At 36.3% G+C, this 27,036-nt stretch overlaps 1 protein-coding gene across 1 annotated transcript in view; it reads right to left on the bottom strand.

Moving 5' to 3' along the window:
* STPG2 (sperm tail PG-rich repeat containing 2) overlaps nt 1-27,036 on the bottom strand; it is a gene marked incomplete at both ends in the record, with an annotated part of 198,585 nt that overhangs the window by 70,604 nt on the left and 100,945 nt on the right. The window contains one exon of the mRNA XM_083367062.1: nt 12,629-12,759. Within this exon, the coding sequence (XP_083223188.1) occupies nt 12,629-12,759 (131 nt within the window). The remainder of the gene's footprint in view (nt 1-12,628; nt 12,760-27,036) is intronic.

Raw genomic sequence — 27,036 nt, 5'->3', positions numbered from 1 at the left:
TTGGCTGTCAGCCCCACCAGAAGATCACTCCAAGAATCAACTTCACAGGGAGGCTTATACTTTTATTAAGTGTGGATATAATAACATAATTTTGCAAGTCTGATTTGCCTGACTATATTTCAACTCTTACAGAGCCCACTTAAAACTAAAGTGGAATTTGTAAAGATGTGGCTTCATAAGACCACTCGGGTTAAATCATTAATTTGGCATCTTGATGTTGCATTACATGGTCAATACAATCAATCAGGCCTGTTGAGTTAACAGATTCCCTTTGACCTTTATTTTTTCTTCACATGCTAGTATCATACAGAAATTAAAAATAACTATATAAACCATATCAGAGAGCTTCTTCAGCCCAATGCTTTCCTGATATGCTGGACTACAATTTGCATCATTCCAGGTCAACATAGTCAACCCAGGACATGTGGCAGCATCATACTGGGAATACAACTTCAAATGTCCTCTTGAGGTTTTAAATAGCTTTGGTTATCAGGTTCAAAGTCAAATCTGTATATTTGCCGAAGTCCGTTGCCTTGGAAGAGTGAGGAAAATTCTCAGGGACGACTCACACCCTGGATGGTATCTCTTTACTCTCCTACCATCGGGTAGGAGATATAGGAGTATAGCCAGCCGCACCAACAGGCTGAAAAACACCTTTTATCCGTGGGCTGTTAGGCTTTTGAACGAGAAATAACTAGTGTGAATTTTATGCAGAATTGACTTGGGAGGCCGGTGTGTGGTGTAGTTGGTTCACATGGTGTAGTAAGATGGAGGGCTTGTTGTCACTGTGTGTTGGGGGGTGGGAGCACAAAGGGAGGCTCAGCTAATCTCAATGTATACATAGTTGTACTTTGACAATAAAGATTCATTCATTCATTCATTCATTCATTCATTCCAAATTCCACTTTCCCTTCACTGTTAATTCCTATGCTGCTGTCAGATACCTCTCTTATTGACTAATGGATTACTTGCCAAAAGCATATACACTTTTGCAAAGGGCTCTGTGCTATTTTCAGTTTATCAGTGAAAGAGGTGCAAAACAGACTGGTGCTCTTATATTCCTCTGAAATCTAATGGTGAGGACATTCTACAACTATATCGGGCATCACTTACTCAAAAGTTGGTTCTCAAAGGTTCTCAACAGAAAAACGTTCTATAATTTTGCTTTTATTTATCAGAGTTTTTTAATCTAAATGTGAAGGAGACTTTTTTTCTTTGGCTGCACAATTCTTTTTGATGCTGACTAAGTAGGAGATCTACTGTATATACATAGGTGACCTTAGGTAAGATGACCCTTGTTCTTTGGACCTTGGAATAAGATGGAAAATTACTATCTACAAAAAAATCTGGAATCAGTTCTATTATAGCCTTCTGCAATATAGCTATCAGACCTAGGACGCAAAAATTCCAGACAACCACTAAATAATAGCAAAAGTTGGAATTTTCTGTAGAATTTTACTGCCCTCTAATAGTCATACAGCTTTTTGATGCCCAGATTTCATAGAACAATTTTCTGACAAATACTTCTGCCCATGACTATGATCATTATTTCTAGATACTTCAGCCTTCCTCTAGCTGGTGGTTTCTAGATAAACTAGACTTTAAAATTTGAGCTCTGGCTATGAGAGTGGAAATTTAAATATCTGTTTGGAAAGATGGTCTTATTGCTATAGATTTAAAAATTCCAAAGAAACATTTTACAAAAACATATTTCCAAATAGATGCTTTAAAGGACTGGAGACTTAAAAGGTCTGTACTTCTAACTTGTAATTATATAGCAAATTGCTATCCAAATATGTATGCATGTATATATATATATATATATATATATATATATATATATATATATATATATATATATATATATATCTCCAATCCTCTATAACAGACATGTCAAACACAAGGCCTGGGGGCCAGATCCGGCCCACAAAGTGGTTTCATGTGGCCCGCGAAGCCATCCTGGAAACAGTGAGGGAACGGCCCCCACTGCCTTGGCCCTGGCCCAGAGACCCTCCTTCTGCCAGAGACCCTCAGATCTGTCCCACTCCTGCCCAGGCCCCCATAGCCACCCTTGATGCCAACGATGTAGAGCTGGCCACGCCCACCCAGTAGGCCATACACACTCTAGCCACGCCCACCCAGTAAGCCACACCCACCCAGGCCATACCCACCCGGCCCCCTGAGGGCCACCACAATGCTGATGCGGCCCTCAATGAAATTGAGTTTGACACCCCTGCTCTATAAAGATGTAGTACATTTGAGAATCAGATTATATATAACTTATAGCCTATAAAAATATGTCTTCCTATTTTCAGTGAGTCTTGCATTGGAATCAAGTGACCTGGCTTAATTTATAGTACTTCTTCCAAAACTCTAGTATCTTTTGTCATTCATTATCAGAAGGCCTTGCATGACCAAAGAATCCAAAATTTGGAGAAAATCAAGTCCTGTATCTAAAGCATAAAATTTCTGTCAAAGTTTTACTTTACAATTAATGGCACTTAAGTATCTTCTCATGTGGTATGATCCTTGAAAAGATTACTGCAGAGATTGGCTGATTAAAGTGCTACATAATCAGCACCCCTAAATTTTGTTGTCAAGTATTCAGACATGTTTAAATTGCAACAAAATGATTTCATTGTAATTCTAGTAGAAGATATATGGACATGACTGGGAATTAATATAGTCTGAGCCATTAACGATAAGAAAGCAGAGAGAAATTAAATGACCAGTATTTCAGTGAATTCATTATACTGATAAACATTAGACTTCACAATTTCTATATTTATATGTAGCTCTTTAAAAGTTTTTCGAGTGTATAAAGTTTTAAAAGTTCTAAGTATGTCACCAAATGCATTTTGGAATAAAGCTGAATGTCAGCTAAAATGTTTTTAACAAAACAGATAAATAATAAATGTATTAAACTGACAAGGTATTGCTATTTTTATATATTCTTCCATTTTCTTAACATGTTCAAAATTGCTTGTAGCTATTAAACTAGCTTGATCATAAAAACTTATAAATGATTACTAGTTTTTAAATTGTAGCACGATCAAAAATATAGCAATCTGCACAGGTAAAATAACCGAGGACATTTTCTTTAATGTCAGCTATCATTGGTCATTCCATACAAAAGCATTTATGCATTTATTTATCACATTAATTGCCTTTATATTTGTATAATTGGGTAAGCTGCCCAGAGTCACTGATTGAAATGGGTGGCTATAGAAATTACATAAATAAATAAACAAACAAACTTTTAGAATTCAAAAACACTTATATTATAAATCCCAAGTTACTTATAATTAGTTGTGTGATGGAAGGTTGTAGCAAAGGGATACACACACATACACACACACACACTATATATATATAAAAAATAACTTGTTTGCATTGCAGATACGTTTTCTGAACTGATAGCAAATTCAAATATCTTATTATCAAGTGATTTTTTCTGACAATCAAAAGCTAGTCATTTGTGTATAACTCAGGCCCATTGACGTAGTCCTGCCCTATGATGCAGCAGAGAATAGCTGCTGTTTTCTATATGATGCCCTTCAAATAGTTCCATGTCAGCTAATATTCAGTTTATACATTTATATATGTAAACCACTCAAATTCAGCAAGAACAATGAGCCACAGTAATTAACCAAGGCACAAATAAATATAACAGTCTTATTCAGATATTGTAATACTTGTAATTAACTCTAATGTTTGAAAGAAAGAATCAGAGGACCCAATGAACCTCTTGGATTGGGAAAGAATTATTAAGACTTTCTTTCACAGCTTCAGAAAGTCTCTTCTTATCAGTGGCTAGTAACAAATGTCTCCAATGATGGCTATGGGCACATTAATACAGAAGCAGTACTATTTCAAATCTGCTAGTCCTAGTATCATGATCAGCAGTAGAAATGTGCCTCAAAAGAAATTGAAGTCAAGTTCCTTTATAGGTAAAACATGCTCATTTAGCTACAGTCAATAATATGTCATATTCTGTTCTATATCAAGTACCCAAAGGACACTCAAAGACTGCGCATACTCCATCACAACAAATAACTTGGATATTACCAGTAAGAATAGCCAGTATTTTTCGGGGAAAATATATAGCTGATATACTAAAACGGTAATTGATGAAATACACTGCTGAACACTGAACCACCAAATTGTACCTTTGCCTTCAAAGCATAATATTGATCAAATGTTCTTCTGGAAGGGGATAAGAAAATTACATACATATGATGCTTCACAAAACTTTTTTCCATGAAGGTACACCATATAACCTGTAATCTCTCAGAGAACTTCACTTGCAACATAGATCAAAAGAATAAATATTTACCGTTCCTGAGATGCAGAGAGAGAAAGAGAGACAAAGAGAGAGAATAATTTCAATTTCCCACTTGGATTCCTAAAGGATGTCCTAGAGCTAAATGATAACATTTTCTTCTACTTTCCATGCCTTTCTTTTCTTTTTCAAAAATAATCCTCAATGCTCTAGAAAATGCCATTCATACTGAACCATCAGAAAATGATGGTCTGCTTATCCCTTGAGAATAACAAATTTAGAGATGATGAGCATGGTTTTAAAACTGGAGGAGGAAACATCAATAATATGATGACAGTACCCTGATGGCCAAAAATGCAAAGGATCTGCAAGCTCTAGTAATAAAAGTCAAGGAGCACAATGGAAAAAAATGGAACTAAAATAAAAATAAAGTAAATCAAACTAATGGAAACTGGTATAACATCCAGGTACAACCACCAGCCTTAGAACTGGCAATAAAGATAACTGACTGGTGGAGAGTTTCTGCCTTTTAGGCTCAGCTATCAATAGTAAAGAAAAAAGCAGTCAAGAAACATGCCACAGACTTATTCCTTGGCAGAGCAGCCATAAAGTCATTGAATAATATATTCAAATGCTGTGATGGCTCTATGTCTACCAAGATCAAAATTGAATAGGCCATGGTGTTCCATGTGACAATCTGTGAAAGTAAAAGTTGGACTTGGAAGAAGCGGAAGAGGATAGAACATTAGCACTTTTGAACTTTGACATTGGAGAAGATTCTGATAGTACTGTGGACAGCCAAGAAAAAAAGTGGATCATTAAACAAATTTTGTCTAATATCTACCCAGCCCTTTTAGGGAAAGTGTTAAGAGAAACTGGTTGTGCAATAGCTTCAGAAGACCCTGATAAAGCATATTATCTGGACCCTGTTCACTCAGGATTCAGGCCTGGGTATGGGACAGAAGTAGCATTGATTATGCTTTTAAATTATTTCTAGTGGGAGCTTGATGGGGCTTGGGCATTCATTCTTTTCAGAAGCCTTCTCATGGACTCGCTATCCATAGAATTTTCTGGACTGGCTCTGCAAGTTGGGAGGTGTGTGACACTGTATTTCTCCCGGAGTTTCTCTGGGGTTGATACCAGTCAACTCTTCAGCCCATAATATATAAGACACGCAGTGCTCTCTCTGCTTCTTTTTAAGATCTATATGAAGGCATCATCATTATGCTAGTTGAGGTCCCATCTGCTAAGGAGTTATATCTGGTAGAACTAGGAATTGGGCCTTTCCTTTCTTTTTTATGGTTTGTTTGTATATTTCCAAGAGTCATGGAATGGGTGGCAATATAAATATGATAAATCAAAATTAGGTCTTTGCATAATATGAAATTATCCACTTTAGATACATAATGCAAAGATTTAGCTCCTAGAGAAGGCTCTAATGCTGGGAAAGGTGGGAGGAAAGAGAAGATGACCAGCAGCAAGGTGGAGGGACTCAAGTTACAGTGTGAAGACTGTATCATTTGAAGACCTGAAAGACCAGATTAGGAACTGTTCATCATGTAGAAAATCTATCTATGTGGTTGCTAGATGTCAAGAACAACTTGATGGGGCATAATCAACCTATCAAAACTGTCAATAAGGCATCTACTTTCTTCCTAACTTTTTTCAAAATGCTGCAAAGATTACCTGCTAATTCAATTACCTTTCCTGACAATGAAAATAGTTCTTTGCTAACATTTTAGCCTTTGTCTATTTGCTTTAATGTACATTATATAGCTAGCAAGCCATATTTTCAGCCTTTGACTCCTGCTGTGAAAGAGAATCAAATCTATGTTTAAAAGTCTCAGTTATAATCAGAGGAACACGATGGCTCATATGGTTAGGATGCTGGGTTGGAGGCCCGAGTGCTGATGCATGGCAGGTTGAGCTCCTGTCATTTTCTCCAGCTCCTTGACAGTGTCATGAAATAAGCTGCCACAAAGAAGAGGGCACGAGAAGGCAAGACAAGAAACAATGGTTGGGAAATGACCAAAGAAAAAAGCAACCTGGAATTAAGGAGAAACTTCCTGACAGTGAGGACAATTAACCAGTGGAACAGCTGGCCTCCAGAAATTGTGGGCACTCCATCACTGGAGGTTTTTAAGAAGAGACTAGACAGCCACTTGTCTGAAGTGGTATAGGTTCTCCTGCTTGAGCAGGGGGCTGGACTAGAAGACCTCCAAGGTCCCTTCCAGCTCTATTTTATTCTATTCTAAGCCCCCACAGGCATCCCATGGGCAAGGGTGTGTCACTGGTTAATCCTTTCAACCCAGAAGTGCCTTAAAAGGTGTCTCCGACACTAACGGGAATGGGAAGTTACAGTCAGGCCAGGCTCCATCACACTTGCAAAGCACTGTGTACAATACATTATAAGGCAAGAGACTGCTAATGTAGATATAAACCCACAGGTTTCTGCCTAATATCACAGCTGCTTATTGTAGAAGCATAGTGCTTTGATTCATGCTGCATGGCTGTGGACAAATTATTTATCTGTATAATAAAATCATCTCTTGAGCAATAAGCTGGAGTGGTAGCTGTAACAAAGAGTAATTGAGATTTGAAACCTCAGCTGATCTTTCTTTCAGCATATCAACATAGTACTAACTCATGGTTTAAGTCTTTGTACCACCATGATAGGTTTATTTTCAAAGCTTCACTGCCAATTAATCTAAAATCTACAACATTTTGGCAAACAATGGTCAGGGGAAGAATGCCATTAGAGTCACCCAGAAAAATGAATTAGTAATTTATTCTCTCTCAAAAAAAGTAGAAGCTAACATCTCACCAGCACATGCAGTTTGGATGTTGTAGAAAGCTCTGTACATTCCATTAAAGCATATTTTACAGTCTTTCAATGATATAATTCTTATTCATTTGTTCACAGGCCTTTATGTTTCGATCACCAAAGTCACCGCATTTCAAAGATCTGGAGTATACTAAAAGGGCTTGTGTGTAGTTCCTAGGAGAACCGGCAAGCAATTTAGTGCATAACATAAATTTGGTGAGAAGATCTGACGCATTCAACTACAGAATCTTAATTTGACTGTTCTCATTTGTCTTCTCAGGCAGTAATCTATTACACAGATTATGAAAGGCAAATGAGCAAATCACGTTTAAGACTAGTAGTGCACCACAGAGACACTATATATGGAGAACGATATAATTTTTAAATCATCTGAATACACATTTCTCTATCAAAATGTGTGCATGTATATGAGGAAGGTTATATTAGTTCTAAAGCTAGTGTAACAGTACATTAACATTGTAAACTGCCCAAAGTAATCTGTATATGACTTGGGTGGTCATATAAATTTATTTAATAAATAAATTAGCAGAACATTGCTTAGAATTCTACATCCTTAATTTTCCTTATGGCTACCTATGCTGACAATTCAAGCATTTCAGTACATTTAAGTATTATCTTTTTAACAGATCTATGTCTGTTATATAATGTAACATAATAAATACCCACATTACTTCTGGATCCGATTTAAGAACAAATATTAGATAAACTAGTAAACAAAAGTTCAAATATGCTGCCTATAGGTAGTAACACATTTCAAACTACAAAATATCCCTCTACAGAGTTATTTCATTTCAATCATATTTTCCAGGTTTTCATAATATAGCTTATGTTAAACCAAAGACCTAATTAATAATATATTTTTCAACAGCGGACAGATGTTTTATTAAAAATGTTCACTAAAGAACTGCTGTGTTGATCTTTTAGAATATTAAAAGACACCAACTTTTATATTGTCAAAATAAAGAGGAGACAGTCAGTCAACATGGCAGAAATGTTGTAAAATTGGCTAACAGGAAGAAATTGTTTTAAATGATAGACTAATTTATAAGTACAGTATATAAGTTAATCATTGCAGTTTGCATCAAATATCTGCACATCTGGGAAAAATAAAATACAAATTATGCTGCTGGATTTTTTTTTCAGAAGCAGTGCTAAGATTTAAGATACTAAAATTGAAAGGCGATTAAAAGGAGATATAAAGAACAGCATGCAATGTGGAGAGCAGTATATGAATTTGTGAACAGAAGGATGCAAGAATGGAAAGGTCTGTAAAGTACCAATGAAGGAGAATATTTGTAGTTCAGGGTTGAAATGAGGGGTCCTTGATGCTCTCTGAGCTTCTTTGTTTTCTTGCAGATGTTTTATTATTTATTTATTTATTTATTTATTTATTTATTTATTTATTTATTTATTTTATTTTATTACATTTATATACCACCCTTTCCTGAAGGACTCAGGGCGGTTTACAGGGTGATTAAAAACAAAAATACAAAAGTTAAAAACAGATTAAAAAAATTATATTTGTCCCTGCATAAGTAAAACCCCAGTTAAAATTAAAATTAAAACTAAAATTAAAATTCTCAGCCTGGGCCAGAGAGCTCGAAGAGCCAGGCCTTCAGGTCCCGGCGGAATGTTATTACCCTAACTAGGTAACATCATCAGTGCTAGTAAGGAGGTGGTGTTTGCTGTCGTTTTATATTCTGGTGTGCTAGTAAGGAGGTGGTGCCTTCTGAAAACATATCATTAACCTCCTATCTGGCCCAGAGCCAGCTGTAATGATGAAAACTTGCAAAATATAATTGAAAGAGAAGAGTTACCCTAACTAGGTAACATCATCAGTGCTAGTAAGGAGGTGGTGTTTGCTGTCATTAACCTCCTATCTGGCCCAGAGCCAGCTGTAATAATGAAAACTTGCAAAATATAATTGAAAGAGAAGAGTTACCCTAACTAGGTAACATCATCAGTGCTAGTAAGGAGGTGGTGTTTGCTGTCGTTTTATATTCTGGTGTCTTGCCTGTCTGGGTGGGTGGGGAACGATCTTAGGGATCCTTTGGGCTATTTACTAATGGTTTGGTGGCAGTTTCTTGCTATTGATTTAAAGAAAGGATTACCTTTGTTCGATTTCGGACCAGCTAAGAAGTAGATTTCTACATAATATTTTGCATCAGGTCTCGACTAAAATGAACGAAGAGGAAGTTAGTGCATATTGCTATGATCTGCAGTGCTCTTTCAAGGGATGTTGCCAGCAAAGCATTCACACAAAGCAATTGAAGTATATTAATTTTAAAAACATGACTGAACGAATGTACCTGGAAGTGTCATTATTAAGTGAAGCAGACAGTGTACTGTGCTTGATATTAGTGACATTTGAAAAGATCAGAAGGGTAGATTTGGCAGTAAGAACTATTATTCACATTTTTCATTGATAATATGAACTAAGCCTGTATCTCAATGTAACAAAATTCAGTCAATGTTTTATTAAAATGTGTTTAAATAAATGCATTTACTTTAGCAAGTGTAGGCTAAATCATTGATCTTTCCTTTTCTCTTCTCTCTGTCTCAAAGAAACCTAGGCACATTCATTCATACCCACACCAGGATGGCTAAGGAGGGTTACTCCATTCATAAGGGTCCACATAGCATCACTGATATAATAAGAATATTGGCAATCTTTCAGATTAAAATTGACATCATTTTAGAATAAAAAAGCACACAAAATATATACGTGGAACATTTCACTGCCTTCTGAAAACGTATCATTAACCTCCTATCTGGCCCAGAGCCAGCTGTAATAATGAAAACTTGCAAAATATAATTGAAAGAGAAGAGTTACATGGAAATATATTTCTGGTAGCCTGGAATCATAGCCAGGAAAAAAAACAAAAAACGAATCAGTCAGTGCTATTTTTCTAAGATTTCCTTGAAAAAGACAATCTTGGCCTACCTCTGGGCAATTATATGTGCAAATAGCCACAAAGACTTTGCAAGAGAAAGAACATTCCAGAAGCTGAAAGCCACAAATATACATAATAGAGGAGGGCTTTGGTGCTTATAAATTTCTGTATTATTTAATCTATCATGCATGAACAAGCATTTATACATCTTTACTAGTTATAGCCATATCAGCAATTCAACATTTTGGATTACAAAAACTAATCCCTCTGGAATAACATCTTCCTGAGATAAGAATACTGCCCTCTCTCCTAGGCTTCTGGGAAAATACAGCCTTACTCCCAAGCCTGGAGTTAATATTCTGTTGTGCTTTTGGGGCTCTGTTTTGTTTGATTTCTGTCATTTTTAGATCATTTTATTCCACACTGTCCATGAAGTTTCAGCTTTTATCTGTTCTTATGGATGGGGGGGGGGCATCAATGCATTAACTTACATTAATCAGTGTGATGGCATTCAGCTGATGCCACCATTAGCTGCCTGAAACAACTCTCTTTTTTAGCTTGCAGAAACCCAGTTGAGTCAGATCAAATGTTGGAGAAACAGCATTCCAATGTGTAATCATGCCTTTTCTTACAAAAATGTGGAGAGGGGCACATGAGGTTCTCCAAGGAGTGCTAACTTGGGAGACAGGATGGCTAAAACAGAGAAGACATTTCTGCAAGTACTCTGAGACTAAAGATTTTTAAAAGTCTATGCCAGTACTTCACTTTGAAACTAATAGTAATCAAGTGCAGGGCCTAAAACACAGATATATTATATTCCTGATGGTGGATGCCAAAATACAACCAGGCTACTGTGTTCTGGGCTAGTTAAAATTTCCAAATGGCCTTCAAAGTGCATATTGGAGTGATCCAAGCAAATAGTAATTAGTAAATAGTAATGAGGCATGTGTTATCTCCATGTACCACTGGTGAATAAAGGTACCCTGACTATGTAATAAGCCTTTATCAATACATAAATTTGTATCCTCCTTCTTTACCAAAATCCTTAGTGGATCACAATAAAGGTTATACCATACAAAATTAAACTATGCATGTAACAAATAGACCTAAGGTAAGATAGCATAACTTGTTCTCCAGAATGCAAAACTTGTATTTCATTTCACTCAGTTCAATTACAAAAGAATAAATGTCTTTGGAAATAGAATAACATCTAACTAGCTTCACCATAAAGAAAATGCCATACATTTATAACATCAAAAATTCTACAAATTAGGATCCGTTATGTGACAACTTTGGAAATCATCCAACCTTTTGGGAAAAAGTTTTAAGTTAATGCATGTTCACATCTGCAACACCAAATTAAAACATCTACTCTATCCAATTTATCTCACTCAAAAGGCACCTAAGTCATATTTTAACATATCCACTCATATCATTTAACTAATTGTACACTTCTTCCATGGATCAAATGCTTCCATCCAAACCTGTAAACTCCTTTTGAAGACCTGCTGGTAAAGCACAACCTTGGCACAGCAATAAATACAATAAATGCAGCGTTCTTTGGATGCCATCTTCCTATCTTGTTAAAACCAAAAAATCCAATCTTTTGCTTCCCTGATGTTAGGTACCAAAATGACACCACTACTGCAGGTTATTTTGTATCTGTATAATTATAATTATATATATATTATATATATATAATTATATATATATATATATATATATATATATGTTTCAAATGTTAACTCTTTAGATTACCTTGCTAGGCCCCAAACATGGGGCAAATCTTTATTTCCTGTTTTCAGCCTATCTTGAAGGCTATCGAACAGGCAGTAGTCACACCGGACAATTCCTATATTTGTGTAAATTACTAACAAAGAATTAAAGGGAAACTGAAATGCATTTCTGACTTATTAGTCGTCATCAGCCAGCCATACCCTTCTGAGATTCGAACCATGGGCTGATTGCATATGAGGCAGTGTTATTTGCCTCTAAGCCACAAGGTATGGCTGGCTGATGACGACTAATAAGTCAGAAATGCATTTCAGTTTCCCTTTAATTCTTTGTTAGTAATTTACACAAATATAGGAATTGTCCGGTGTGACTACTGCCTGTTCGATAGCCTTCAAGATAGGCTGAAAACAGGAAATAAAGATTTGCCCCATGTTTGGGGCCTAGCAAGGTAATCTAAAGAGTTAACATTTGAAACATATCTTCCCTTGCAGAAAAAAAAGCTAACAGAGCGAGAGAGACCTTGTGGCTTAGAGGCAAATAACACTGCCTCATATGCAATCAGCCCATGGTTCGAATCTCAGAAGGGTATGGCTGGCTGATGACGACTAATAAGTCAGAAATGCATTTCAGTTTCCCTTTAATTCTTTGTTAGTAATTTACATATATATATATATATATATATATATATATATATATATATAATTATATATATATATATAATTATATATATATATATATATATATATATATATATATATATATATATATATATATATATATATATATATATATATATATATAATTATATATGTATAATTATAAGGCATGACCAGGTTCAACCATTTGCCAAATAACATTGTGTTGTCAACCTACTTCATATGAAGCAGGCCCAGGATTGCTGTCTTTTGAATCTTTAAAACGTGGTTCTTGAGAATCCCAGACTTTCATGCCGGAAAACAATTTTGCTCCTGGCTGGTCAACTGTTGGGCTGTAGGTCCCTGGTCCTAAAAATAAAAACAGAAATGCAGACAGATAAGTTCATATTTTCTTCATACATGAGGTTTATCATCAAAATATACAGATTGACAGCGAAACAAGTTATGAGAATTAGCATTCTAGAGTAACATAAAATGAAAACAGTTCACACCATTACCACAATCCATTATGTTATTATCAGAATATAATATGTGTATCGCTTCTTTTTCTTTCTTTCTTTTAGAAAATATAAACTTTACCTAAATTATCCACAAACAGGATATGATATATGTTTTATACTTTTGCAATAGACTTCTTTGAGGGAAAGTTACGAGCAGATTACCTAGCAAGTCTAAACGCTACTGTACTGTCCAAGCCAAGCCATGCAAAGACATAGGCAGTCTTATCAATGCTATAGTATTATATGCCTACAAGCCATTCTCAGGGACTGCCAAGAATAACTTCTTTCCTTGTGAAATAATATCTGCAGGGAATGAACAAATTGTTCTTTTTGTGGTAGGTGCCTGTCAAATTCTGAGGTGCAAAAAGAAAGAGATCCACACAAAAAAAGTATTTCATATAGAGTAAGCAGACTTTCTTTCTCTCAAACTATAAGATGAAGCTCACAGTAACAAAATTCAGCATGTGATGACTGTACAGTGACAATAAGCAGTGATTTTAGCAGAGTACACCTCACTGTTTATATTTATTGTATTTACAACCATCTTTTCTCCATGGGGCTCAAAATAGTTAAGACTGAACAATTCACTGACATAGGCAGTAAAACCTCAACCAACGTCAGAAAAGTTTATAGGTTAGGAAGAGGCAAATAAATTATTTTCTGGGCAACATCACAGTTGCAGATATCCATGAACCTGTTTTATTTCCACAGAAGCTGCTTCTGAACATTGTTTTAGTTCAAATACATAGGACTGTATTTGTAATACCTTGAAAATTGTTGGAGATTAAAAGTGCAGCACAACACTCAAGCTTCAAAATCCAACAGATATTTACTACTCTATCTGCATATTAACCCAAGTGAGTTCCACAAATTTCTCATGAATCCTTTAGAGTAAATGACACAATCATTAAGATGTTTTCTTTAAGCCCAAGTAATTTTGTTCAGTTAAACATGAAAAGAAAGTTCCCTTAATCTGTTGGCATGATTGTACCTACAGTACCTCCCTATGACTGGTAATAACTATGCTGTAATGTTTTTGACCTAGGCCTAATCTCCGCACAATATACTTAAGTAAGTTATAGAGTAGAGATGGCAGGAGTAATGAAAATCCAGTAACCCAATCAAAAGAGGAGTTACAGAGAACTGTATGATGTTACTGAACAACTTGGTTAGTTGTGTTACAGAAACATAGAAGAATCACCAGCATGTTACACGTCTCTTCCTGCTGCTACTGCTATACAGAAATGAGGCTTTAGAGGACACCTATAACAACAGACTGCAGTAGACTATTTCTTACAGACAATGCAAGAGTTTCACAGCATTCATTCACAGCTTCTGGAGGCAGGTTATTCCACTGGTTAATTGTTCTAACTGTCAGGAAGTTTCTCCTTAGTTCTAGGTTGCTTCTCTCGATTAGTTTCCATCCATTGCTTCTTGTCCTGCCTTCGGGCGCTTTGGAGAATAGCTTGACTCCCTCTTCTTTGTGGCAGTCCTTGAGATATTGGAACACTGCTATCATGTCACCCCTAGTCCTTCTCTTCCTTAAACTAGACATACCCAATTCCAGCGTTTCCCCTAATCATCTTTGTTGCTCTTCTCTGTACTCTTTCCAGAGTCTCAACATCTTTTTTACATTGTGGTGACCAAAACTGGATGCAGTATTCCAAGTGTGGCCTTACCAAGGCATTTTAAAGTGGTATTAATACTTCACGTGATCTTGATTCTATCCCTCTGTTAATGAAGCCTAGCACTGTTTACAGAAATGCAACTTTTGCTGAAGGGTGTAATAATAGAATTTTGAAAGCCTCCAGAGTTTTTCACTACTCTTGTCATACCATACCAAATAGAATCAAGACAGAATTATTTTGAGACAGGATATTGTTCATTTTTTGTTGTATGCCTTTTACTTTCCCATTAGGTTGCCATTCTTCCCTAAACAATTCATCAATTTTCTACACATCATAATGATTATTGCCTGCCCCTTTATGTTTAATCCAAAGCCTGGAAAAATACATTTAGTGGTTCCTGAGCATCCTTTACTGTACATAAACTGGGTCAAAATGTGACATGGAATTTACATTAATTGAGGAGATGACAAAAGCAGTAAAGTAACTCTGACTTCATATTGTAAATATTATTGTTTATAACAAATTATAATTATAACAAATATAATGTTAAATATAAACAAATAATTATATTGTTATGATCCTTAATAAAAATCTGTTTTAGCATATTTAAAATTTTAAAAAATTATTTGGAGATCATACTGGTGGGGGGTTCAGTTATTATATGCTGCCACTTATGTGATATAGTTCAAAGACTTGCATTAGCACATTCTGCAGCATCTGGTGAGTACCAAATTATACAAAAGCTCTCGTCTATTAATTTACCAAAATGCCACATTCTAATTACAGGTCAATAAATAATTAAAATTTTCTTACTGTAGCAAGCACCCAAGAAATACCTGCCTTTCTCATGATTGGTACATAATGGGAAAATCAAGAGAAGGTGATTCTTATAATTATATATATTTCTGGCCCTATGCAGGTTCAATCTCTATGAAATGTCAACCACTGCTACAGGGCAAACAAACACAGAACATGAACAATGGGTAATTTAAAGTGGATATCTTTGCTGTAAAACCTCACTGAGTACCTTTTTACTACAGTCAAGGAGAACTGAAAAATGATTCTTTGCAAAATGAAGCGTTTGTGATAATTCAAAACTTGCTAACAATTCTAAAAACATCCATCTGAAGCCTCTCAGTGCTTCTATCAGGCCTTGCAATATGATGCCAAAATGCTGCTTTTGTCTTTCTAATATCCTTTGCCTCCTCTGAAGACTTTCTGCCTTTTGCACTGTGTTTTCAATTCACTTTTATATCATGCACTTTCAATTACGATGGAGAACTATGCAAACCAACTAGTTCTAAGGCTTCCTTCCCATAATCTCCAACATAAAGAATGCAAAAATATCCTTTCCAAGAAATTACCAGTGGCTCTGTATAAATCCCAAAGCAAAAATATTAATCTCAGAATAATTAGTTAATACATAATGGTCTATCTCCATTAAAGTAAATTATATTTCCATATTTCAATTTACATAAGGACTTGAACATTCAAACCGTTCCCATTTGACTTCAGATTGTATAGATACATATGAGTCCTTTATGTCAGCTCTACATATGTAGCTGACCTGGATAATTTTCCTACACTGGATTTACAAAAGAGGCTTATTAAAATACTGGAGAATCTTATGAAAAGGGACAAAGAAAAAATAAAAAGAAATCAACTTCTAAAACATTACTTGAATGGATGATTGTTAGAAATTAAGGAAGGAATGTAAAGTTGATTTATTTGATCAAAGTTAAAATAGATACATTATTATCTATGGTAACTGTTAATGGACAAGGACTGAATTAACAATGCTTTATGGATTTGTAGATAAGAGTTGGAATACGTGAAGAAGGGATCATTTGTTGTATTTTAGAGAAGGTGATAAGTTATTAAAATTGTTTATACTTGTGATGAAGGTGAGAAGTCACCTCTTTATGTTTTTTTCTTGATTAATGATTTTTGTTCTTTCTTATTTCTCTATTTTTTCTTTTCAGTATCATCTACTCTTTCTTTTCACTCTTCTGTTTTTAGTTTATATTAGTTTTACTGTTGCAATTATAACCTTTATATAAAATTACTGTAAAAATAGAACTCAGTCTCCCAGTTTCCAGCCTATGTGCCTTAACCAGTACACCAAACTGACTCTCACTTAATGTATTAATCTGTTCTATTTATTGTAATTTATTTTGATCTGCCAATCTCTAATGGTTTTATTGATTTTATCTTATTTTGTTGTGAGCCACTCCGGTTTTATTTCAATTCACTGGCATATAAACTAATTTGAAAAATTGCAGCCACATCTTTGGGATTCCTTCTCTAATTCATATAATGTCTGCATTTCATTCTGGTTGCACTACACTGAACATGGGCATAAATTTATCAATTTCTCACGTGATAGCGCAGTTAACTGATAGATGTGCCCTCCCCAATAATTCATACAGCAGATGAAAATATTTTTTAGAAAAGGTGCTTCGGTCATTTTTAATGTTACATAGCAAATTACGAGACATATCACTTGAATAAAACTTGCTGTGTCTCAATCACACCTAATTTTATGCTTTGTCAAATTGTCGTTTTGGGGAAACTAAGGACATCAGTTGGCAGAACTCTGGGAATCCTGTGCAGGCCCCAATTTACCCCCATGATAGTTAATGTTACACTTTCTCTATACAGAGAGGAAAAAATAACTATCAAACTGATTCATTACTATTTACATTTTGTTTGTAAATATATACATACCAATTCACATTAAATGATAATGCATTGTAGAATATAGTATATACACTTCATATTATATACATAGATCTGTAATTCCTGAAACAAGGCAATTGTAAAAACAAACAAACAAACACATTGGGGGGAAAAAGAGAATTTGATTCTTGGCCTTCCAAAAGAACATTCTATTTATTTAGATTTCTTTTCACTTCAGAAAGTTCAAAATACCAGATGAATTTTTGGCCATTCTCTTTTCTGTTTTGTAGGGTATAAATGCTGAAATCTTGGTAAGTAAGTAAGCAAAATTAATATTTATTGATAACTTTTAATTGTTAAACAAAGTTTTTGCTCAAATCTCACTATAATATATAGAACCTTGTATCACATATCATCTGATAGTGTGTGTAGGTTCTCTCTGTGATATGTCCCAAACGTATAGTTAGCTGTAATTTATTTTTTTAATATTGCAACCATCAAATATGAATGTCAAAAAAGCATTAAGAAAATATTCCAATTTGCTTTAGGTAATTGTTACACTTTTTTTCATACTGAAGTCTTGAAAATCAATAAAGTATGTCTATCCCAAAGGATGAAGTATGTTTGTATGTTTTCTTGTGCCATTAATTTAGAAGGCAAATTTAACAAAGAGAGTTTGTTTTCTAGAACCGTACTCTATAAATATTGGATAAGGAAAACATTTAGGTTAATAGGACTCAATGGAGTATTCACAACAATCTGGGCAAAGAAGATATGATTAAACCTGCTGAGTTTTCAAGAAAGCAGTGCTTTCCACAAAGCACTTCCGAAATCACATTTAACTCTAAGTCACTCTAGGTTAAGTCCATAAAAGAAACACTTGGAGACCTTTAATGGAGGGTAGAACACCGGCCTTGTGCAAGTGATATTTTGTAGGTATTCTCCAGACAGCTCTTATGCTAAATATGAATAATGGTGGGGGTGAGAAAAGTGATTATGCATCATTAAAGATGAAGGGAAGAAATTTAATGGTTGCTAAAACATTCTCTCCAAACGTATGCAAATCCCTTTCCTCCATATGAAAAGAAAAATTAAGGCACAAGACTAAACCTCATATGGAACTTGCACAAGGCCATATGGCATGAATTGTACTGGATATGGCCTGTTAAATATGTAATTTCTACTCAACATGTATGTCGGCTTATTTCTGTAATCACAGATTACACTGGGTAATAATTACACTGTTCTAGTACTGATATGCTAATATTGTATAGGCTAATAAATACGGTTGTTAATTGAAACATGTCTGGATGTGCACGAAAGGTTTGTATTAAAACTTGCATGAAGTCTATGATCTATATAAATTAATTAAATTGATAACACTCTGCAATCCTATAATACTGAGAGTAATTACTTTTATTGCAGTGTAAAAACTAATCTGCAGTTCACATGTGTCACATGTGTCAAGAATATTGAACATATATTGAATATTTACTGGACAACTATTAATCTTATTGATTTGTGGCCTATTTATTGCCACAAAGTAGGTGCAAAAACCTTTGCATACTGTTTTCTTTAGGAGTCAAGAGAATTGAAATGAAACAGCAGAGAACTACCTCTTCTGTAACAAGATAACTAGGGTTATTATTTGATGAGTAATTGAATGATAAAGCAAATACAGATGTTCTCCTGGGAATTAATGCAAGGCTATGTAAGCAAGTTACCAGGAAGACTTAATTCATCTCTCTGGATCTAAAATTCTTCAGAAAAAAATGCCAATTTTAGTTCTATCATTTTCTTTTTCTTTTTAGTTTTTAAAAAAAAAACAGCTTAGGTAGTAGGTCATCATTCTAGCTTCTGCAGGTGACAATTTTCCAAGGCCTGGGGGCAAAGAGTTAATACAGAACTATTTCCCAGACTGCACTGGTGCTGTAATCACCTCAGCAGATACAGTTGACCACACTCCTCCTGCCATTTGGGTTGCCAGGGCCTCTTCACCATTGCCATGAACCTTTTTGTCTACACCAATTCATACCAAAACATCTAATTTCTTCTTACTAGTCCTTATTTATAAATTGGGATAAGGTTAGCTTAAACTAGTAAGGAGTAAGAAGTAAACTCAAGGAGAGAAGCAACCTAGAACTAAGGAGAAATTTCCTGACAGTTAGAACAATTAATCAGTGGAACAACCTGCCTCCAGAAATTGTGGGTGGTCCAACAGTAGAGGCTTTTAAGAAAAGACTGGACAACCATATGTCTGAAATGGTATAGGGATTCCTGCCTGAGCATGGGCTTGGACTAGAAGACCTCAAAAGTGCCTTCCAACTCGGTTATTCTGTTAGTACTAAAACTCTCATGACTGTCTGATTATAATTTCAATCACAGGACCATGAGGATACTACAGTGGTCATAAGTGTGAAAACAAAGTTAGAATGTGTAAGAAAAGAACCATGGCTCCTAATATATCCCTAAAAAATATCCCTTAAAAAGCCACATCAACAAACACATCTGAGATAAACAGAAAAGCACCCCAGACTGCAGCACCCAAAAAAGGAAGGTGAGTGTTGCTAATAGGAGATACTATCCTCAAAGGAACAGAATCATCCATCTACAGACCGGACATACAATCCAGGGACGTATGTTCTCTCCCTGGAGCAAAAATCAAAGATGTGGCTAACCAAAATAATTAGACCGAAAGAATACTACCCTTTCTCCTCCTCCACATTGGGACAAATGATACAACAAACAACCTGGGTACAATAGTGAGAGATTGCAAACAAGTAGGCAATAAAATTAAGAAGCTAGGAGCACAAGTAGTGTTCTCATCAGTACTCCCAATAAAAGGCCAACACTCATTGAGGGGAAAAAGAATTTTAGAAATAAACCATTGGCTAAAGGGTTGGTGTCACCAAGAAAACTTTGGTTTCCTGGATCATGGACTGCATTTCCTATGCGAAGGACTCTTGGCAAGGGATGGGCTGCACCTCAGGAAAACAGGCAAAATGTACTTGGAAAAAGACTGACCCAACTCATCAGGAGGGCTTTAAACTAAAACTGAGGGGGAAGGATGACCAATCTCTAGAATCTCTAGAACCCAAAACCAATCACAAATCCCAAGAAAACAAATCAAACAATGAGGTAGGTAGTGATGAGCAAAAAGAAAAACTCAACAATCAGGAGATGCAGGAAACACACTCATGGACAGGCATAAAAATCTTAAATTCTTATATACAAATGCTGAAAGCTTAGGGAACAAACAGGGAGAACTAGAAGCAATAGTGCATGAGGGAAGGTATAACATAGATGGCATAACAGAAACCTGGTGGGTTGAAACCCATGAATGGAATGGACTGATGGATGGTTACAAATTGTTCAAAAGAAACAGGTCTACAAAAAGAGGAGGGGGAGTTGCACCATATGTAAGAGAACACTACATATCTACAGAAATGCACATGATCAAAGATAAATTAGTTCCAGAATGTTTATGGGTCAATATACAAGAGAAAAAAAGTGACATTGTCATAGGTGTATATTACAGGCCACCCAACAAATCAGAAGAAATAGATGACCTCTTTGCCAACCAGTTAACAAACGTATGTAGAAAGAAGGATATATAATGCATTGATAGAAATTGATTCAGAAACAGAACTTGTCAAAGATTGTATGATAAAGTGGGCTCAGAACTTTCAGGAGGTTATAACAATGGATACTTGGGAAAAGATTTGGGTTAGAAACATAAAGTTTACACAGGCCCAAAATTTAAGAGAGAATTTTTATAAAATGTTTTATAGGTGGCACTTAAGACCCTAAAAAACTAGCAAGTATGTATCCGAACTGCCAGCCTAAATATTGGAGGTGTGGTTGTGAGGATGCATTTTCACATATGGTGGACTTGTAAAAAAGTCAAAGCTTTTTGGATTAAAATTTGGTGGAACATGCAAAAGATATTTAAGAAAAAGATAAGGTTTTCTCCGCAGTTGTTTTTGTTGGGTATTATTACAGATTTTACTGTTATAGATACTAAATTGATGTTGAATGTAATTACGGCAGCAAGACTTTTAGTAGCGCAATATTGGAAGAAGGAGGAACTGCCTACTATAGAAGAGTGGACTTTGAAAGTTTCTAACTTGGCGGAAATGGCAAAGATTTCAACATATTTGAAAGAACAATCGCAACAGAGATATATTGTGGAATGGAGAAGATGGATTGAATATATTCAGAATAAATATGGGACTAAAAAGTTTCATTTAGCATTTGAATAAGTAGTGGTTTTATATGATGTATTATTAGTTATTTGTTATTTGTTAGTAATATAGTCATGTTTACGGAGAGTTAAAGTGCAATAGAATTAATGTCTTATTTTTGTTGTTAGCATATTTTAGCTTAAGTTTGTAAGTTTATACCCTGTATTCAGCTCTGGGAAGTCGGGAGGGTAGGGTAGGGTAGGCTTGGGGGAAGGGGGGGATTTTTAAAAATGTACTGTAAAACTTTTCAATTAAAAAAAACGTACATAGGAAGCATACCTCAGTAGAAATAGGAGACTTCAACTATCTAGATATCAACTGGGAGACAAACTCTGCAGTGAGCGGGAAATCAAACAGATTCCTAACCAACCTAGCTGACAACTTTGTCACCCAAAAGGTGGAGGAGGGAACTAGACGTAAAGCTATATTAGACTTAATCCTTACAAATAGAGAAGAAGTGATAGAGGTAATTGAAATTGCCGGAACCTTGGGTGAAAGTGACCACATCATACTGGAATTTAGTATAATGCAAACACTAGCGATAGAAAACAACCCAATCAGTGTCTTAAACTTCAAAAGAGCTGACTTTAACAAACTCAGAGAGAACCTAGGAAAGATCCCATGGATGAAAATCCTAAAGGGGAAAACAACCCAAGAAGTGTGGGAAACCCTGAAAAATGTGATCATAAAAGCCCATACCAGCACAATACCACAATACCACTGAGAAAGAAAAACAAGAATTTCAAGAAGAAACCAGCATGGCTGCACAAAAAAAGAAAAAAAAAGATCTCTCTGACAAACTGAAAGACAAAAAGGACAAATACAAAAAATGGAAAGAGGGGCACGTAACTAAGGCCGATTATCAAGTGACAGCCAGAATACAGTATGTAAAGATGAAGTCAGGAAAGCAAAGGCTCAGAACGAACAAAGACTTGCAACAGAAATCAAGGTTTCTTCCAACATATTAACAAAAGAAAAAAGTCAAGGAAACTGCAGGCCCACTAAAGAGAGAAGGTGGCAAGGAAATAACAGGCCACAGGGAGAAAGCAGAGCTGCTTAACTCATACTTTGCATCAGTCTTCACACAAAAAGAATCTATAGCCCAACATACCAAAAAAACCCCACTCAAAAGACATACTAGAAACAAAAAATAAGCAAGAAAATGTAAGAGAACACCTATCCGACCTTGATGAATATAAATCATCAAGACATTTATGTGGTTATGTGGCCAGAATGACTAAATGCCAAGGTGCAAGGGATGCGCTTATCTTCCCTCCAAAGTGATATCTATTTATCTACTTTCATTTGCATGCTTTCCAATTGCTAGGTGGACAGGAGCTAGAGCAAGTAACGGGAGCTCACCCCATTGTGCGGTGTTTGGATCTCGAACCCAGGCTGTTTAGTCAATGGAGATACCCAATTCAAGAAATTATAACAGCTCAGTACAGTTATAAAAGAATACTAAAGAAAGGTATATTCATACATATGAGGGTTTTCCTATATGGCAGACATACAATGCACAATGCTTAAAAAAATGTGAAAAGGAAATCTAATGCTTTATGAATAGCACTTACAAATGTCAGAAAACTTTACTAATGTTTCAAGGTATTATGACTGCAATTATAACCTCTTATAATCTATTATGAATTTTGTTCACTGACTTCACATTCCTCAGAAGGCAGAAATAAAAGTATTATAAAAAATGACAATAAAGTATCATTACTTATAATTAATGGAGTCTGTTATTCAAATGCTACCACATGATATAAATGAATATGCTTGGGAAAAAATTAGAATAGGCAAAAAGGAATCATGAGGAGGAAAGAATCATTTAATATGTTTTAGAGAACTAGAATATGTTGAATAGTAGACAAAAGATAAAGGATTTTAAAGTGGAATGAAAATTAAGAATGAAGTTACAGAGCCAAAAGAGTTCTACCCTATGCAAACAGCTTAATCATCATCATCATCATCATCATCATCATCCAAAGGGATAGGCCAGACATGTCAAACACAAGGTCCGCGGGCCGGATGCGGTCCAACATGTGGTTCCATCCGGCCTGGGGACCTGTTCTGAAAAGAGCGAAGGAGTGGCCCACTGCCCAGGCCGACTGGGCACTGATCTACAACCTGATTGCATCCATCAAAGCCAGAACGCGCTCAGCGTTAAATCCACAGGGCAGCCCTGCCCCACCTTCTGCGTGCGTGCGCAATCAGAGTCCAGTGTCCCTGCTGGCTGTCTTGTCACGCATGCTGACTTCTCCCAGGATGCCGGTGCTGTCCGTCTGCTGTGCGCACACTCGGGGGGCGGGGCAGAGGTGGCAAGGCAGGTCCTTGCTGATTCCAGTGGATCTTATGCGGAGTGCGTTCTGACTTTGATGGACGCAACCAGGTTGTAGATCAGCACCAACCCCCACCCCCACCAGCACTTCCAGCCTTGCAGCCATGAGGCTTTCCTTTCACTGGGACAGACACACACACTCCCACGTGGGATAGCAAGACCGGCAGCAACATGGCAGTGCTGGCAATCTCTCCCCCTCCCATTACCCCTTCCTGAGCATGGAGGAAGGAAAGAGATGAGAAGGAAGGAAGGAAGTGTAGCAGAGAGGGGAATTGGGGGGGGCGATTGGTGCTGCCTGGGAGGCTTTGCCAGAGCTCTGATGTTTCTGCAGTCGGGAGCTCCAGAGGCCTCCACGAAGGCTGGGGGCAGGGCAGGGCTCTTGGGGAGGGATTTGTAAAGGGAAAGAGGAGATTGACCGGGGGAAGAAGATTTTAGTTTCTCTTTTCCGGAGAGACAAGCCAGAAGGAGGGAGAGCGAGGTAGGAAGGCAAAAAGGGAGGGGGGAGGGACCATGTCCTGGCACTCGCTCGGGTCCCACCCTCCTCTGCCAGAGACCCTCAGATCTGCCCCAGTCCTACCCAGGAACCCCTGAAGCAAGTGATGTTGAGCTGGCCATGCCCACCCAGTAGGCCACACCCACCCAGTAGGCCACACCCATTCTAGCCACACCCACCCGGCCCCCCAAGGGCAACCACAATGCTGATGTGGCCCTCAATGAAATTGAGTTTGACACCCCTGGGATAGGCGAAAGGGCCTTATTTGAACGTTTTCATCTAATTTTCTCTAGTTGGATGATAAGGAATGTTAACTCATTGCTGGCTTTTTCTTCACACCAATCAGAAACTAAAAATTTCTGCCCTTTCTCTTTCTTTCTCATTTCTTGACAAAAGATTGATCATCCATGTTTGTGAGTTGAAGTTATGAATAAATTGTAGTCATCTCCACAGATACAGATATTAAACTCCTACTGTTGCACTTCCTAACCACAAAGCCAATTGAATTATGTACTGTCACTGAGGCAGCTAGAAAATGGAGCTATCCATTATACTCAATTCCCATAAGGTTTTCAAAATTCATAGAGAAGAACATACTAAGTTTCCCATATGTTAATAGGCTGTGACATAGCATCATTCTTCAATAATGGCAATAGAAAGCAGTTCTTTATTCCACTGACCAAATTTAAACAGGGTTTATTCCATAACAACAGATTTGTGTGCCGTATGGGAAGCCATCCTAGTTTCCAACATTGATTAGGGCAGAAAATCTCTATTTACTAAGAGCAAAAATATTTCACCTACGTTACTTCCAATGAATAGTTGTTAAGGTTAAAGCAACTCTAAAGCTTTAAAGCTCTAAAGCTCAAGTACGAGTGTGATTTTCTGAGTTTCTAGCTTAAAATTTCACTTGTCTACCATTTATTTGGCACAAATAAAGTGATATAAAAGGAAATATAATGCAAGATGAATTTAAAGTAACCTGCTGCCTACTTAGTATGATGATAGTCAAAATCAAAATATTAACTCCTACAAATCTTGTAGTTTTGTATTATTAAATAAATGCCTGCATATTTAGCTGATTGTCTATTTGTAACATATGTTTTATACTACCTGATTTTCATTTTTAAGGGGCATGCCTACTTTCTTATCCATTATAATTTTGAACATAATATAGAGATGACCTTGGGAAAGGAATTAATGAACCAATAGAGAAATAGCAATTCAGTCCTGGGAAGATGAAAGCATGAGAAAAGAACTTAAACTCAACCTTGATTGTGTTTTGTATAAGATGGGGCAGAGAGAAACTCTGGAAGGCTTTCAAGATTACATTACCCTACAACAACAAAATAAAATTGTAACCCCTCCCCCCATCTAACCTGCCTTAAAGGGCTGACAATTAAAGGGCTGGTTCAACAAAATAATAGCAAATGAGTTGACTAACAAATAGGTAGCATAACAGCTATGTAGAAGAATTAAAATACTGTACATAATGCTACAATGCTATTTTTTGTGTGTATTTTGCAGCATGTGTCATTACATTGTCTCAAAAACAAATTAAAAAATCAGATTTTCACTACTAGTATATGTTTGGAAGCACAATATCTGAACTACACTTAAATGAGTTGCATGTCCAGATCAGTTAATACTTTCAGAACTTTTAAGAACTGTATCCAAGAGAAAATCATATGACACTGCAAAGAGGTATAATATATTCAAAGTTGCTTTGAAGGCAACACCCACCCATGTCACCTTTGTCATGATCTGCACAATTTATTTGTCAGGGTGCTTGCTTTTAATGTGCTGAAACTGCTACCTCATTTCTAAAAGCATTTTCTAGGTGTCCCAGGCTCTTATCAAAACAAACTGAGAGATCATTGGTTGTCAGCACTTAGCTTCGTACAGTTCAGTCTCATAGTAAGCCAGGGATGAACATGCGACATAAACAAGATATATCTCTGCTGAGCAAGCAATGTTACTTAGGTGCAATCTTCTCTAATTAGGATATATGGAAGCAAATATATTGCAGGATTTAACCTTGAGAATTTGCTTAATTTATAACTGACATTGCTGCTAGATATATGTGCGCTTTGCTCATTTAAGTTAAATTAATACAATAGACAGCTTCTCAGTGAAGTATCTTCAAACAATGGAAAAATTGACTAGGCTTGTTAGACAAAACAGAATAAGATGCTTATTCTTTTAGCTCACTTTTGTTCAAGCAACAAAGTATATTTGTCTTCTTGATTATTCTTTATTCTGCATTATTGCTCCATGATCTCACACCCTAGTATGGCTTTTGACCCTAACTTATGAATACTTGTTCCCATAACCCACCCCCAGCTTAGTTCTTCAATACTACTGTTCCTATAAAAGGTAAAGGTAAATGTTCCCCCACACATGCGTGCTAGTCGTTTCCGACTCTAGGGGCCGGTGCTCATCTCCGTTTCAAAGCTGAGGAGCTAGCGTTTGTCCAAGGACGTCTTCCATGGTCATGTGGCCGGCATGACTAGACACCAAAGGCGCACAGAACGCTGTTATCTTCCCACCGTAGTGGTCCCTATTTTTCTACTTGCATTTTTACGTGCTTTCCAACTGCTAGGTTGGCAGAAGCTGGGACGAGTAACCTATAGCTAATGTTTGAAATCCAACTCCAACAATAGTACATTTTTACTTACAGTATTCCCCATTATTTAACTTTTTATCCCATAACTTTGGTTGTGGGATAAAGCATATAATT

The sequence above is a fragment of the Vipera ursinii genome, assembly GCF_947247035.1.
Source record: "Vipera ursinii genome assembly, chromosome: 7".
Taxonomy (NCBI): Eukaryota; Metazoa; Chordata; class Lepidosauria; order Squamata; family Viperidae; genus Vipera; species Vipera ursinii.
The sequence above is the reverse complement of the archived record's forward strand: the minus strand, read 5'-3'. Positions and strand labels throughout refer to the sequence as shown.